Here is a 15,030-nt window from a genome sequence, read left to right as displayed (position 1 = left end):
GGTGCTGTGGGCACACAGGTGGATGGAGAGTAAGAATCTGTCCTCAATTTTTAATCCTTAAATATTTTTACTTTTTAATTGCTACATGTATGTATAGTGTGCATGATGTTGCCAAATATTGATCACAAGATTTAATGTGACGTTCATTTGAATGATTATATTTCCTTCTAACATACATGGAGTATATGTGCAGTTATAAAATACATGCTTTTCTCAATCACACTGCACTCCTGCAATGCAATCATCCTTCCTTTTATGAAAATCATCTTCACCATAAACCTTCTTACCATTAGGCTTGCTGTCTGTGTGAGTTTTAAATGTTTCTTCCCACATTCCAGGTTCATCTTCTTCTTCTTCCTGCCAGAAGATATTACATTTGGCAAAACCTTTCATGAACGAAATGCAGTCAATCTCAAACTACGTATAACTTTAATTTGAACACTTTTCAATATCTCAAATTTAATTTCTAAAGCCATTTATCGACTTAGGACATGTCTAGTACAGCCTAAAATTCATTCCCTTGTTGCCCACATCACACATTTAGAACCTGTTGTCGGACTTCTTTAGTGAGGAAAAAAAAAAAGATATTTCTTCTCACAGAGGAGAACATTACAGGGGTGGGTTCTAACACTAGTGATCTTGGATTGAATGAGCACAGACGAAATAGCTGCTGGAATCACCCTGTCTCCTTAGTAATTATGAATTTATCCTTTAAAACAGAATTATTGTTGTTTTTGTAATGGGAGTTCTTAAAGTGTAATATTAACCCCCTAACACCTGGAAGTAAAGCAAATCTTAATGCCAGAACCCAGTTTTGCAGTGCTGACATGTGCTTAATGCAATAAAAAACACAATTCTCCTACTGATAATCATGGCAATATCCCATTAGTAAATTATTTGTACCCTTAGTAGGGCCAACAATAGTGCACATAGATTATTAAAAAAAAAAAAAAAAAAAAAAAAAAGCCTTTAATCTTTACCAAAATGTAGTGGTATTCAGGACTGAACGCATATGGCCAAACAGCCTGGTGGAAATGGAGGTGCTTCACAATGAGAGGGAAGTCAGTCCCACCCAACAGACCTTAGGAAGACTTCAATCCTATAAACTATAGGGGGCACCAGGTTTCAGACTGCAGGGACCGAAGAGGATACTGAGTAAATGGGCCAAAACCACTAAAAGGGCAAACTTGGACACCCATAAGAGCAGAACTGCCCCCTCTATCTATGTAAAATAAAGCAGAGGTGGGGTGCAACTACCCAATAAGATGAGAACATTTTCAGAGCTACCTGGGTGCGGAAAGGCTGTCACACAACGGCAATTATGAAAAGAGTGTTAATAGCATGTGCGATTTCTCCAGAGTGAAAATTGCAACAAATATTAAAATTGTGTACAGATATACTGTAAATGCACTTACAAATAACAAAAGAGTGATCAATCCAATTAATACCAATAAAAAATGGGGTGAAAATTACTAAATAAATAGGATATATTCCCTGTGATAAGTGCTAAATACTCCATGATACTAAAAATAAATAATATACTTGTAAAGGTGCAATATATATATATATATATATATATATATATATATATATATATATATATATATATATATATACACACAATTGATAAATATAAATAAATAAATGGTGCCAGTAAGGTGCGATTAACTATAGATGATTAAGTTCATGAGATGGGATTAATAGGCGACAGTTCAATTCTCAGTAACCTGGGATATCTGGATTCCTGCAGTGCTTATTTGTTCACACTATAAGCTATTTCTTCCACAGCCACAATGATTAGCAATTTTCTCAGTATCAGATGATTTATGTAAAACAAACAGAAAGAAAAAACATTGCGCAATATTGCTACAAAGAAAGTCCACAAGCAAAACAGCACAGTGATACACTCACGTGTGCCTGACTTGTTTGAGGCATGCAGATAGGCAGATCTCAGCTGGCTCTTACGGACGAGGCTTGCTATACAAGCTGCTGCTGTTTGATACAATGTATTCGGCAGACTACGTCCTAGGCTCCTCCCACGCGTTGCGTCACTGACATGTGACTTTCTCAAGGCCACTCTTTTGCGACTCTTCATTGTAGCGACTTGGTCGCATTTATATTTGATCACATTGGTTTTTTAGCACGAATTTCAAAAAAAATGTTTCACATTGATTGAATTATGTATCAGAGCGCATCAATCTATTTTATATATATTTAATTTATAGGGGATTCTGATCACTGTATAATTGATAGCAGCTTGACATCACAATTTTCAATCTAACAACTATTATCACTTAATTAATCACACGTGCATTCACATCATTTGATTCACACTTATTTGATTTTACATGTTACGATAGAACATTATTGCGCTTGGTGTTTTTTGTTTATTTACTTTAATTATGAAAAGAGCCAGTCCCAAACTCCTTGCTTGCACTTTAAAATATTCAGAATTTATAGGTTAGCCATAAAAGACCCGTATCAGACAGCAAATGTAAAACGCGTTTCAGCCTTGTGGGCCTTTTTCACTACCAACAAACTACTGAACAAGCCACAAGGCTGAAACACATTTACATTTGCTGTCTGATACTGTGTCTTTTATTGCTAAAGAATAAATTCTGAACATTTTAAAGAGCAAGCAAGGAGTTGCAGACTCTTTTCACTTCTGTCTATGTGCAGATATGTTGCATCCGTGTAGTTGGGACTTTTCTCAGTAGAGCCAAGATGTCCATAATCGTCGGACACTAGCAGAAAACTGAGGTATGCTGGGTAGCGAAGGGGTTATACGAGGATCGATTTACAGTTTTGTTTTCCAGTGTAAATCGTCTTGCAGGCAGCAGGGCTATCTAACTTCCTGTGTCCCTCAATAAACAAGAAGTGTCTTCTTCTGGTAGTCTCCTAGTTTCTATTCTAAACTTAGCTACCGTATTTATACAGATAGTTTTTTCCATTCATTCACCAATGAATGGCCACTGCATAACCTACCATAGTTGTAAATTCTATTTGTCAGAGGAGTTCTGTTCCCCAAACATCTAGGATTTCCTTTTGTTCAACAAGAATTTCAGGTCTCAGTAACATGCACTGTATTACAATATGGAAACTGTAACAAAATGGTGTCCAATCTGTTTAATACAAATACCCTCTGCTGAAGACAGTCTCACCCAATGGTTTGCAATTGATTCTACATGACAACACATTGCACCCCCCCCCCCCGCATACTTTCAACATACAAACAACCAGCACCAGTATAATAGGCTTTTAACCTTGATTACACTTGATCTTAACTAAAAGGCTAAGAAGCCATTTAACCTTGATTTTTTTTTTTTTTTTAATTTACCTCCATAGTCAGCAGCCACCACTAGAAAATAACACAGAAAATGGCAGTGAATCTAGGTAGGCCAAATGTGTCTAGATTTACCTTTTAAATATTAGTTATATGTCCTAAAGACAACTGTAAATTAAAAACATTTGGTACAATATTTTTAAAGGGTCAGTTCACATTTACCAAAAAACCTACCTTCTAGCCAGGGCTGCCTTGCAGTTGAAAAATGTACTCCGGATGTCTATGGATGAGCTCAGCGGCTTCAACAAGAGTGTATACACGGTGCATGTAGTGTTCTTTAAAGGTGAACTAACCCTTTAAAAACACCAAGAAGCTTACTGATGAAAAAGTGACCATCTTGTTGGCCATAGTAGTCAGTCCTTGTTCAGTTTTTACTGAGGTTGGCCCATACACGGTGCAAAATTCTTTTCTGCAACCACAGGCTGCAGGAAAGAAATTCCCCCATCAACACAGACCCTGTTGACAGGGGAATCAATTGTCTTCTCCTGGCGGAGGGCAGGGAAAGCTGCTCAAGTGAAGGCAATGATTATTGTTAGCAGCCGCTAGCAATAATTGCAAAAGAATCCGGCAGGCTGGTTGTACCAAAGTTGATCGACCGATCAACTTGGTACATTCAGTCTGCCCATTAACAGTTTGGATATCGGCCAGTTCCTGCTAAACCAGCCAAGATTCGAACAGTGTACGGCCAGCCTAAGTTATACTATAAAAGTGTGACATCTGTTCTTGTTCAGCAGGGGATCTTTTCACATATCCTCTGCTGAAAGGGTTGGACGGCACCTGTGTGAAAGCCTTTATTGCAAGATCTATATAAAAAAAAAAACATTTTCACCTCCAATCCTTTATATTGTTATTCACATCTCCATAATCTCACCTTCTTGTTTTCTTCCTCTTTCACAACTTCCTCCTCTCCAGGAATTTCGCTATCACTTTCTGAGGCAGCATCAGTCTTTTCTGAGTCACTACAAGCCGAACAGAGACGAGGGGTGAGGAGTGACGCTTCCAGGGAGGATGGGATAGATGGGAGCAGAGGCGAGGGAGAAAGAGGAGGGAAAGGATTAGAAGATGATAGGGGTATAAGATGTAGGGGGGGTAGAAGATGTAAGGGGGTATAAGAACTACAACTACTCAATAGCTGTGGCGATAGTTACATTATCCCTAGCTACTGTTGTTACATAGTAAAGAATCAATAGATTTGTATAAAGTTGCACACACACACAATTGATGTTGGAAGGTCACCATCTACATTTTATAGATAATCCAAAAAGGAAGTTGGGCCTAACACCAATCCGCTTAAATAATGATCAGAATAGCTAGAGATGTTAAATTTGGCTGAACATCCAAAACCTTGCTGTATGTGTGCAGCTTTTAGAATTTATAATCAAGTATCCCAGCGATTTCTGTCCCCAATTGGTCAGGTCAATTTGACTTTCCAAACAAGCCAATTAAAGCCTTATAAAATGAAAGTGTCTGAAAGAACTCCCCCTGCTCATAAAAACCAAGTCCCTTCTCTTTTCTCCTAAAGAAAAAAAAAAGGAAGAAAGGAGAAGCTTTGTGGTTGGTATGGGGCAATGCAGAAAGCTCTTTCAGATGTTCTTTTATGAAGCTCTTAATTTCATCAGTGTTTTGAATTTTTTTACTACCCAAGTCCCCATCTGGCTAGAATATCTCACAGTTTGAAAGAGTAAGACATTTTAGCCAAGTATGCAATTATTCAGGTGTTTTAATCTATGTAGGTGGGAAGTGTCAGTGTATGTAAATGGGATTACCTAGAGAAAAGATTCTTCACCTTATGCCACACGTTACCGACAGCGCTACTAACTTTGGCCGAGAGACTGGGAGGTGATGGGGCAGGAATAGAAGAAGGTAGAAAGGGATGGGGCATAGAGCAAAAAGCAAAAAAGAAAGAAAAACACATTTCAGTTTCAATCCCTGGGAAAAAGCCCATCCCTTACCCCTCCAATCATCTTCACATATTTGAATTTTCTAGCTACACTTAAAAGGCAAAGTTCACTTTTTTTTCCCCTAAATTCCAGCTCCCCCATGTACCAATATAGCAAAAATGTACTTATTTTTCAAAAATAAAACAGCTTTCCATTTAATCTACACACGCTTACCTCATGGTCTTCATAGCAGTTTAAAAACACTACTTGATTACTTCTGCCTTACTTCCTGGACAAACTTTAGGTCTTGACACAGGAAGGAGTTGACCAGCTGAGGGTAGATGATGCAGGGTGTGTGCTAATGAGATCAGCTGGTCAATGCCTTCCTGTGTCATAGTTACATAGTTACATAGTTAGTCAGGTTGAAAAAAGACACAAGTCCATCCAGTCCAACCATAAAAGGTCATGGACCTATAGTCTGTCCAGGAAGTAAGGCAGAAGTAATCAAACAGTGTTTTTAAACCCCTATGAAGTCAGTGAGGTAAGCGTGTGTAGAATAAATGCAAAGCGGTTTTATTTTTTCAAAATAAGTAGATTAATGCTATATTGGTACATAGGGGAGCTGGAATTTAGAAAATAAAGAATAAAATGATATTAGCCTTTAAGGAATGCAACCCGCTTAACTATTGCCCCCCCCCCCCCCCCCCCCCCCGAGGAACACTCCAAAGATCACATAGCACCAAGTGTTACTTACGTGTCCTTTCTTGCTCGTAGGTGTTCAAAATAAAGAAGTCCTCGAGAATTTACACTCAGTACCAAGTCTTGGCCTGAGAGGATATCTAGACGAAAAGGTGATCCTGTCACCAGGAGCTTGTTAACTCCACCTCCCAAGGACAACTCTAGAGTGTTGTCATCTTGCCCAGTCACCTGTAGGCTGTGACAAAAGCAATATAAAGCACACTGGAAATCTCACAGGTATACTGTATAAAGTTATAGCAATATACAACTCAGGTGTACTGGTAAATTCAGTTAGTAGCATGAGAGGGAAACAGGGGCCATAAAGCTATCTACTTACTTCTCGGGGGTGGGTGTCCCAACCAACACATCAGGAACCTCATATCTCGGTTTTAGAGGCTTAAGCTCATTAATCTTAATGCGTGTCATATTTCCGTGTAATCCAAAGACTTCCAACAGAAGAGAGACCTGGGACAACAAAGAAGCACTTGTTCAAAATTCTAATGACCAGTGAATTCTCCCATACCCTTCCAATGAGTCAAAATGCAAGTTTCCAGCACTTTGCAAGCAAAACCTAGTTGCAAGAGGTTTCTAAAATTTCAGTAAAAACAGGGCTCAAATAGTGACCAAAAAGCGATTAATGTAGCGAGTGCACTGTTAGGATGCTAAAGTTGGATTGCATAATACCTGGTTATGAGGGGGATTTCAGTTTTAGTTGGTGTTTTATCTCAAGGAAGTGCTCGGACATAGTTGCACTGATTGTTTGGCCCTGCGTGGCCTATATGACCGCCTGTCTTGCTTTTATTACCAAAAAATCTTTTCAATAAAAATTATTTTTGAAAAAAAAATAAAAAAAAAAATTTATAAAAATGCCCTCGTGCTAATAAGTATGAACTCAATATTTATATATTAAAAAAGGAGAAGTACGGCTGAAGCTCGTTTGGCTGTACACTTCTGTGACCCGGTTTCAGCAGAGGGCTTCAGAGCAGTCAATGGAGCACTGAGCGATTAGAGATGTTTGAGTGCTCGGTTTCCAGCCTTAGAGCCAGCGGGGGACAGATGCAGCATCAAACCAATCCTGCATCCACCTAGGCAAGTATGATTCTTTAAAAAATAATCCCAAACTTCTTACAAAAGGGAAGGGGGTGCTAATAGGACCTACAGTGCAGCGTTGAAGACCAGATGGTTATGTATCCCCTTTAAGGGGAAAGGTAGAGTATGGACCTATAGTAACCAACTTATTAAATTGGGAAAGGGACACAAAGTGGTGGCGTTGGCCAATATACAGTGCCTTGCAAAAGTATTCACCCCCTTGGCTTTTTACCTATTTTGTTACATTAATTACAGCCTTTAGTTCAATGGTTTTTAATCCGAATTATATGTGATGGATCAGAACACAATAGTCTAAGTTGGTGAAGTAGAAAAATATATACATAAAACTATTTTTCAGAAATAAACTGATAATTGGCATGTGCATATGTATTCACCCACTTTGTTATAAAGCCTATAAAAAGCTCTGGTGCAACCAATTACCTTCAGAAGTCACATAATTTGTGAAATGATGTCCACTGTGTGCAATCTACATGTCACATGATCTGTCATTACATATACACACACACACACACACACACACACACACACACACACTTTTTGAAAGGTCCCAGAGGCACCACTAACCAAACACTGCCATGAAGACCAAGGAACTCTCCAAACAAGTAAGGGACAATGTTGTTGAGAAGTACAAGTCAGGGTTAGGTTATAAAAAAAAAAAAAAAAAAAATCCAAATCTTTGATAATCCCTAGGAGCACCATCAAATCTATCATAACCAAATGGAAAGAACACGGCACAACAGCAAACCTGCCAAGAGATGGTCGCACACCAAAACTCACGGACCAGGCAAGGAGGGCATTAATCAGAGGCAGCACAGAGACCTAAGGTAACCCTGGAGGACCTGCAGAGTTCCACAGAGACTGGAGTATCTGTACATAGGACGACAATAAGCCGTACGCTCCATAGAGTTGTTCTTTATGGCAGAGTGGCCAGAAGAAAGCCATTACTTTCAGCAAAAAAAAAAAAAAAAAAAAAAGGCACATTTTTAGTTTGCGAAGGGGCATGTGGGAGACTCCCAAAATGTATGGTGGAAGGTACTCTGGTCTGATGAGACTAAAATTTAACTTTTTGGCCATCAAAGAAAACGCCATGTCTGGCACAAACCCAACAAATCACATCACCCAAAGAACACCATCCCCACAGTTAAACATGGTGGTGGCAGCTGTGGGGATGTTTTTCAGCAGCCGGGACTGGGAAACTGGTCAGAGTTGAGGGAAAGATGGATGGTGCTAAATACAGGGATATTCTTGAGCAAAACCTGTACCACTCTGTGTGTGATTTGGGGCTAGGACGGAGGTTCACCTTCCAGCAGGACAATGACCCCAAACACACTGCTAAAGCAACACTTGAGTGGTTTAAGGGGAAACATGTAAGTGCTAGTTCACACCAGACGCAGTTCCGTGCGCTTTTTTTCTGCACAAAATGCATGCACAGTGTTTTCAATGTATTCCAATGGCTCTAGTTCACACCATGCAGTTTTCGGTCAGTTTCTGCACCGGAAACTGACTGCATGGTGTGAACTAGAGCCATTGGAATACATGGAAGACACTGTGCATGCATTTTTAGTGCAGAAAAAAAGCACACGGAACTGAACGGACCTGCATCTGGTGTGAACTGGCCCTTAATGTGTAAATGACCTAGTCAAAATCCAGACTTCAATCCAATAAAAAAACCTTTGGTCAGACGTAAAGATTGCTGTTCACATGCGCAAACCATCCAACTTGAAGGAGCTGGAGCAGTTTTACAAGGAGGAATGGGCAAAAATCCCAGTGGTAAGATGTGGCAAGCTCATAGAGACTTATCCAAAGCGCCTTGGAGCTGCGATAGCTGCAAAAGGTGGCTCTATTGACTTTAGGGGGCTGAATAGTTGACCTTTTCTGTTATTTTGTCCTATTTGTTGTTTGCTTCACAAAAAAAAAACAAAAAAAAACACAACACACATCTTCAAAGTTGTGGGCGTGTTGTATAAATGAAATGATGCAAATCCTCAAACAATCCATGTTAATTCCAGGTTGTGAGGAAACAAAACACGAAAAATGCAAAGGGGGTGAATACTTTTGTAAGGCACTGTATTCCACGCAAGATCCATGTGGAACAATAGATCAAGATTGAGCATTGAAGTGCATACTTTCAGGTCACATAAAAAAAAAAAAACAAAAAAAAAAAAAAAGGGGACAGTATTTTATAATTTTGAAAAGCAGGACTTTTATGATAATTTTTTTTATTATTGTGACGTGATGGCATTGACGCATGGTTTTCACTAAGGTGATTATTTGAGTATATTTTAGGCCTTCAACACTAGTGAACACTGCACCTATTTTGTTTATTTAAAGTGATTGTAAAGGTTTTTTTTTTTTTTTTTTTTTAAACAAACATACATGTTATACTTACCTGCTCTGTGCAAGGATTTTGCACAGAACGGCCCCCATTCTCCTTTTATGGGGTCCCTTGGTGGCGCTCCTGTGGCTCATTGAGTGCCCCCACGGAAAGCCGCTTTCCATAGGGGCACTCCCGAGTCATGCTGATGCGTCCATTGACACAGACAGCAATACTCAGCCCTGCTCCCGTGTCACTGGATTTGATTGACAGCATCGGGCTCTTGCTGCTACCAATCTGTCCAATGAGGACAAGACAGCGGCTAGAGATGCTGGGCTTGCTCTCCTTGCTGGAACGATCGGGTTCAGTTTAGAATGTGTGTACATAAAGCTTAGATATCCACATGAAAGATAAGATTAAAAGGAAGCCTGTCTGGTGGAAATTTTTAGGATGCTTTTATAAATGGTTTTCTAGCCCATCTGAAAAAAAAAACCAAACAAAACAAAAACAAAAAAAAAAAAAAACAAAACACAAAGGGTACATTCATGAAACAGGATTGAATTAGTCTTAAAGCGTTTGTTACCCAAAAGGGGAAAAAAAAAAAAAAAAAAAAAAAAAAAAAAAAAGGGGGGGGGGGGGGATCCTGTGCTATTAAAGCATGTTATACAGCACCGTGCTTGTGCTGCGTAATTTGGCCCCCTGTATCACCTGAGATACCTGACTGATCCTGCCCTCCCCCCTGTAAACTGATCACGGTTTATCATGGCTGCTAAGCCCGACACTGTGGTCAGTTTACGTGCCCCCATCATCCGCAGCTCTCCTCTGCTGCTGACTCTTCCGTCAGCTAGGATTAGTGCCTGCCCCTCTCCTCCTGCTGTTGAAATAACATACATTCTTATACGATCCACTGTCTCCTAATACTGTGTGTGCGCGTGTGTTTGTGTTTTATTAAAAAAAATAAATAAATAATTCCATCTATACCCAATTTCAGAGAGCCGCTCATGTGACCTGCCTCCTCTCTTCCCGACTGACATCAGCAGGCCCCTCCAACTGCAGCTGTCAGACGGGGAGAAGAGTGCCGCTCAGAAATCAGGTATAGACGGAATTTTTTTTGTAAGTCACACACACAGGGGCACACCGGATTAGGAGACACAGAGGTATGAAGAACAGAGTGGATTAACAAACCATTTAAAATGTTTTCTGCAAAGGGAGGCACAGAAAGTGTGTTTTCTTCTCAGATTTGCCTACGAGAAGTTCCATATATTGTAAAATTTGGCTTGAGCTACCAAACAGGCCTTTTTCAAAAATCAGAAAAGGGATGCCTGAAAGACACACTTACTAAAAAGGCAAATAGACTGTGCAAGTGCATTTGCACTCATTTTTTCAAAGCTTAGTGAATGTGGTGAATTTTCACTTCACAAAAAAAAAAAAAAAGGTAGGAGTACCCAATCAGCTGCAAGGAAAATAAACAGGGATTTTGCTTTCACATGATTGGATAATGGAAATGAGCCTATTTTCCTTTATTAATTCAACCCCATTTAGCCTTGACTATAGCAAAGAACATCCTGTACATTGTCTTTAATACAAATCTTCTGAAAATGAAATTTAGAAACCTTGTTGCGATGTACAGCAGCCAAACAATGATCATTTACTAATGAAAATGCATCTTATGTAACTACACTGCAATCATCTACACAATAGCACATATAGAGGCAGGGCCCACATTAGAAGGCAAGAACAGCATGCTGCTTGCTAATGTACAGACAGATAAAGAGGTAGAGAAAATAGAAAGATGACTCAGTGTGCTGCTACTGTTTCCACTGTCCAATTAACAAGACAAAAATTGTATTTAAATCAATCAGTGCGGGAGTGGAGTTCCAGGACCTGGCTTTGTTGTCAGGCACAGGTTTGTGGTTCTCTTATGTATTTCAACTGTTTATTCAGATAACAGTTGTTATCCATTACTAACATCCACCTACCTTGGTCTTGTCATTGATGAGCTGAATCTCCAGCTTGTCAGCAGTCAGTTTTGCACTTCCAAGCAAAGCCCGATACTGAGAGGATCCTGTCTCAAGCTTGCGCTGACGTCTTAAAACAAACAAATCAAATGGTTATGCATCTGTGCTTCCTAAACCAGCTACAAATAGAAGAAAGCCACATAGCCATGAGCTCCTGCTTGACCTTTTCATTATACAAGCCATGGACAGCAATTTTCATTACAGCTCTATCATTCCCTCATTTCAAACTTTGAAATGGAAGTTGCAGCGTGCTGAGTTTTGACATCAATAAATGTAAAGCCTGCAATTTAAAGGTCAAGTTCACCTTTGGAATAGATTATACCTGTATTTAAGGTGTAACATGTTCCAGCTTGTGCCCTGCTCACCACCCCCTCACCCCTTCCTCAGACAGGATCCTACACTCACACCCGCGTTCACATTTCGAAAACCGGGACGGCTATGCAAGACACTGCCTGCACAGCCGCATCATTCATTGACTGCAATCTGCAAATGAGGAAACTACAGTCCTAACTGCCACCATGGCAGATGGCTTGTAGTTCTCATTCTCAACAAACTGTGAAAGGTGTTAATGAGCACTCGTGTAGTCCACATACAATTCCTCCAGCTTTTTAACAGAGAGCCTGCACAGAGGTACGGGCATGAAAGCTGGAGTAGGTGTGTGCAGGAGCCGGACATTGCACCCCTGATCGCAGGCTCCTACAAAATAAATGCACATTTTTTTCCCTGAAAAAACATGTGCATTTACTATTTTTTTTTTTTCAAAAAGTTGAACGTGGCCTTCTGTAAACCATGCTTGCAACAGCCAACAATCCATGCAGAGCAACTGCATCACTGAAGAGCCTCGCTACCTGAGCAATACACCTTCTCATAACTAAAGATCAGTAGCTACAAACCTATTGCCTTCATAAAGTTTGCACCCCCCACCATCCACACTGGCTTTATACAAAAAACGCTTCAGGCGATTAATGATGCAATCACTTTTTCATGACACACCTCTGCATTATGATTACCTTCACATACTAATCAGATGCAGTGAATGGATTTGTAATGCCTGCTAGGCTAATACAGAGGTCAAGATCTGGAATACATTTACAAACCTTTAGACACATTTTTTTTCTGCTCAAAAGCTCCTCTCAGAACAAACCTTTGATTTTTTTTCCCCTCCCCTTCAAACACGCCTGTAAATGCCTGGGTGCATGGCCACAAAGGCTAGCAGAGGTGCTTTTATAGCACTAGTAGATTTGATAGATTATTGGGAACATTTAGAAATGGTAATATTGCCTAAGTAGTACCCTGAAAAAAAAGTGTTCCTTTTGTCTGGAATTCAACCTGAAAAATATCAATGTACTTCTTGGTACATGAAGGTGCCTACTTCACTCCTGTTTATACAGCCCTATTGACTGTATATCTGCAGTGTGATTTCCAGCACTGCTGCCTCTCAATGGTAGTCTCAGGAGATTTGGAATAAGATTTGCAGAGGTCACTACAGTGCTGCTCACTGTTCTTGCTGGAGCCTCCAACATGGGGATGCAAAGCGCTACACCTACCAATAGGGCTGTTTTCACAGACACAATGCAGAACAAAGCGTGGCAAGTCTGTAATGGGGGAATATCAGCTAAGACTATTCTAGTGACAGGTTATTTTCCCTCTACATGCCTTTAGGCACAATAAAGTATTTCCATTCTGCTCCTTTACATTTTCTCATCACTGGGGGTCAAAAACTAATATCGATTTGACCCACTAATGATTAGAAAAACAAACTCTAAAGAACATTTTTTTCCTAAGATTTTTTTGGTGGAAATTCTACCCATCTATAGCCAGCTTTAATGTTCACAAAAGGGCTGCTTGTGATAACAATATTGTTTCAGCAAGCAGTAATTATGTAATCAACTGTTAACTAGTGAACAAACTTCACTCAAGTCATTGTCAAAAGTGATAAATATTTTGCATTCTCAAACACAAACAAACTTGGATGTGGATTAAAAGAAAAAAAAATACCTATAGTGCACCTTCTGTGAGCACTTATGTAGAGCTTTTACTGCAACTTCTTAAAGGGATTGTAAAGTTTTTTTTAAAACAAACATGTCCTACTTGCCTGCTCTGTGCTCCTTTTCTGGGGTTCCCTGGCAGCGCTCCTGGCTCCTCCTCTTCGGCGAGTGCCCCCACGGAGAGCCGCTTTCCAAGGAGGCACTCATACGGGCGCACTTCCGAGTCCTGCTTCTGCGTCCATTGACACAGACAGCAGGACTCATATGGAAAGGCTTCTTCACAGTAAGAGCTGTGGAATAGACTCCTTCAAGACCTGGTCTTGACCAGCTTAGATTTTTTTTATGTTTTTATTTCTAAACAAAAGATCTGGATACATTCCTAAACGCACAAAATATAACTGGATGCTAAATTTTAGATGTAATAGCACAGTTCCCTCTAATATAAGCTGTACACACTGGTACTGGTCTCTAAAGCACAATCTAATGTGATTAGATATAGTTTTTATACAATGGCAGATAGGGCTGAAACAACTAATCGATTATGAAATTAATCGATTACTATTTTCATAATCGATTAATCGGTCAGTAACATAATGGGGTTAAAAAGAACTAAAATTAGCCCTTTATAGTACAAAAAGAGCAAATAGTCGCTACTGTAAATATTACTTTTACAGTTCTACAGTAAAAAAAAAAAAAAAAAAATGAACCCTTTACAGTAGTGATTATCTGCTTTTTTTGTATTATAAAGCAGTGGTCATCAACCCCTGTCCTCAGGACCCACTAACAGACCAGGTTTTATGTATTACCTTGGGGAGATGCAGACTAGAATACTGCAATCACTGAGCAGCAAATGATATCATCTGTAATGCATTTCAGTTATCTTGCAAACCTGGCCTGTTAGTGGGCCCTGAGGACAGGGTTGATGACCACTGCTATAAAGGGCCAATTTTAGTTTTTTTAACACCATTATGTTACTAAACGTCTTAGGCTGGTTCACATCTGTGTTTTTTGGTGCTTTTTGCAGAAATGCACTACAGTTCATTTACATGGTTTCCTATAGGACACGTTAACATCTATGCTTTCTTCAGCGTATTTGGAAAATGTCAGGGACTTTTTTTTTTTTTAACTGAAAATGGTGCTTTTTTGGTTCAATCTACTTCAATGGAGAAGCTGCAAAAAAGCATGTAATGCTATTTGCAGCAATTTGTGTTTTTTAATCTGCCCAACAACAAATTGGCCAAAAAAAATGCAAAAATGCCAATTGCAGCTAAATCAAGTGCGCAAAAATGCACAGCAAAAAGCACCGCAGAAACAGATCAAAAGCAAACTGCATAGTTCGCTGAATGAAAGAATGTTGTTTGAAATTTTCACTTGTTTTTAACATTCTGTTTTTAAAACGAATGTAAATTTCTGAACGAAAACCACATACGCTGTCTGAAAATTCCCTTGACCAAGAAGTTCTCTATTATTTCCAAGTTTTCCCGTCACTGTGGTTGAAAATGATTGTCGATTTGACCCCACTAACGATTAGAAAATTGAACCAACGTTCTTAAAATTACATTTTTTTTTTTTTGAAGGAAGAGATAAATAAATAAATAAAAAAAAATTGATCTCTGAGTGATGATATTTACCAGATTCA

At 39.4% G+C, this 15,030-nt stretch overlaps 1 protein-coding gene across 2 annotated transcripts in view; it reads right to left on the bottom strand.

Annotated features, from left to right (window-relative positions):
* The window catches only part of GANAB (glucosidase II alpha subunit), a 69,739-nt gene that overhangs the window by 31,596 nt on the left and 23,113 nt on the right, over window positions 1-15,030 (bottom strand). Inside the window, exons 3-8 of one of the 2 annotated variants that reach the window (XM_073605297.1) lie at window positions 11,365-11,473; window positions 6,299-6,426; window positions 5,978-6,157; window positions 5,110-5,175; window positions 4,215-4,302; window positions 288-357 (exon numbers count right to left, since the gene is read on the bottom strand). In XM_073605297.1, the coding sequence (XP_073461398.1) occupies window positions 288-357; window positions 4,215-4,302; window positions 5,110-5,175; window positions 5,978-6,157; window positions 6,299-6,426; window positions 11,365-11,473 (641 nt within the window). The remainder of the gene's footprint in view (window positions 1-287; window positions 358-4,214; window positions 4,303-5,109; window positions 5,176-5,977; window positions 6,158-6,298; window positions 6,427-11,364; window positions 11,474-15,030) is intronic. The other variant, XM_073605298.1, reaches the window with a different exon arrangement.

Source organism: Aquarana catesbeiana, linkage group LG11, assembly GCF_042186555.1.
Source record: "Aquarana catesbeiana isolate 2022-GZ linkage group LG11, ASM4218655v1, whole genome shotgun sequence".
Classification (NCBI taxonomy): domain Eukaryota; kingdom Metazoa; phylum Chordata; class Amphibia; order Anura; family Ranidae; genus Aquarana; species Aquarana catesbeiana.
Note: the sequence above shows the minus strand (reverse complement) of the source record. Positions and strands in the feature narration are given on the sequence as shown.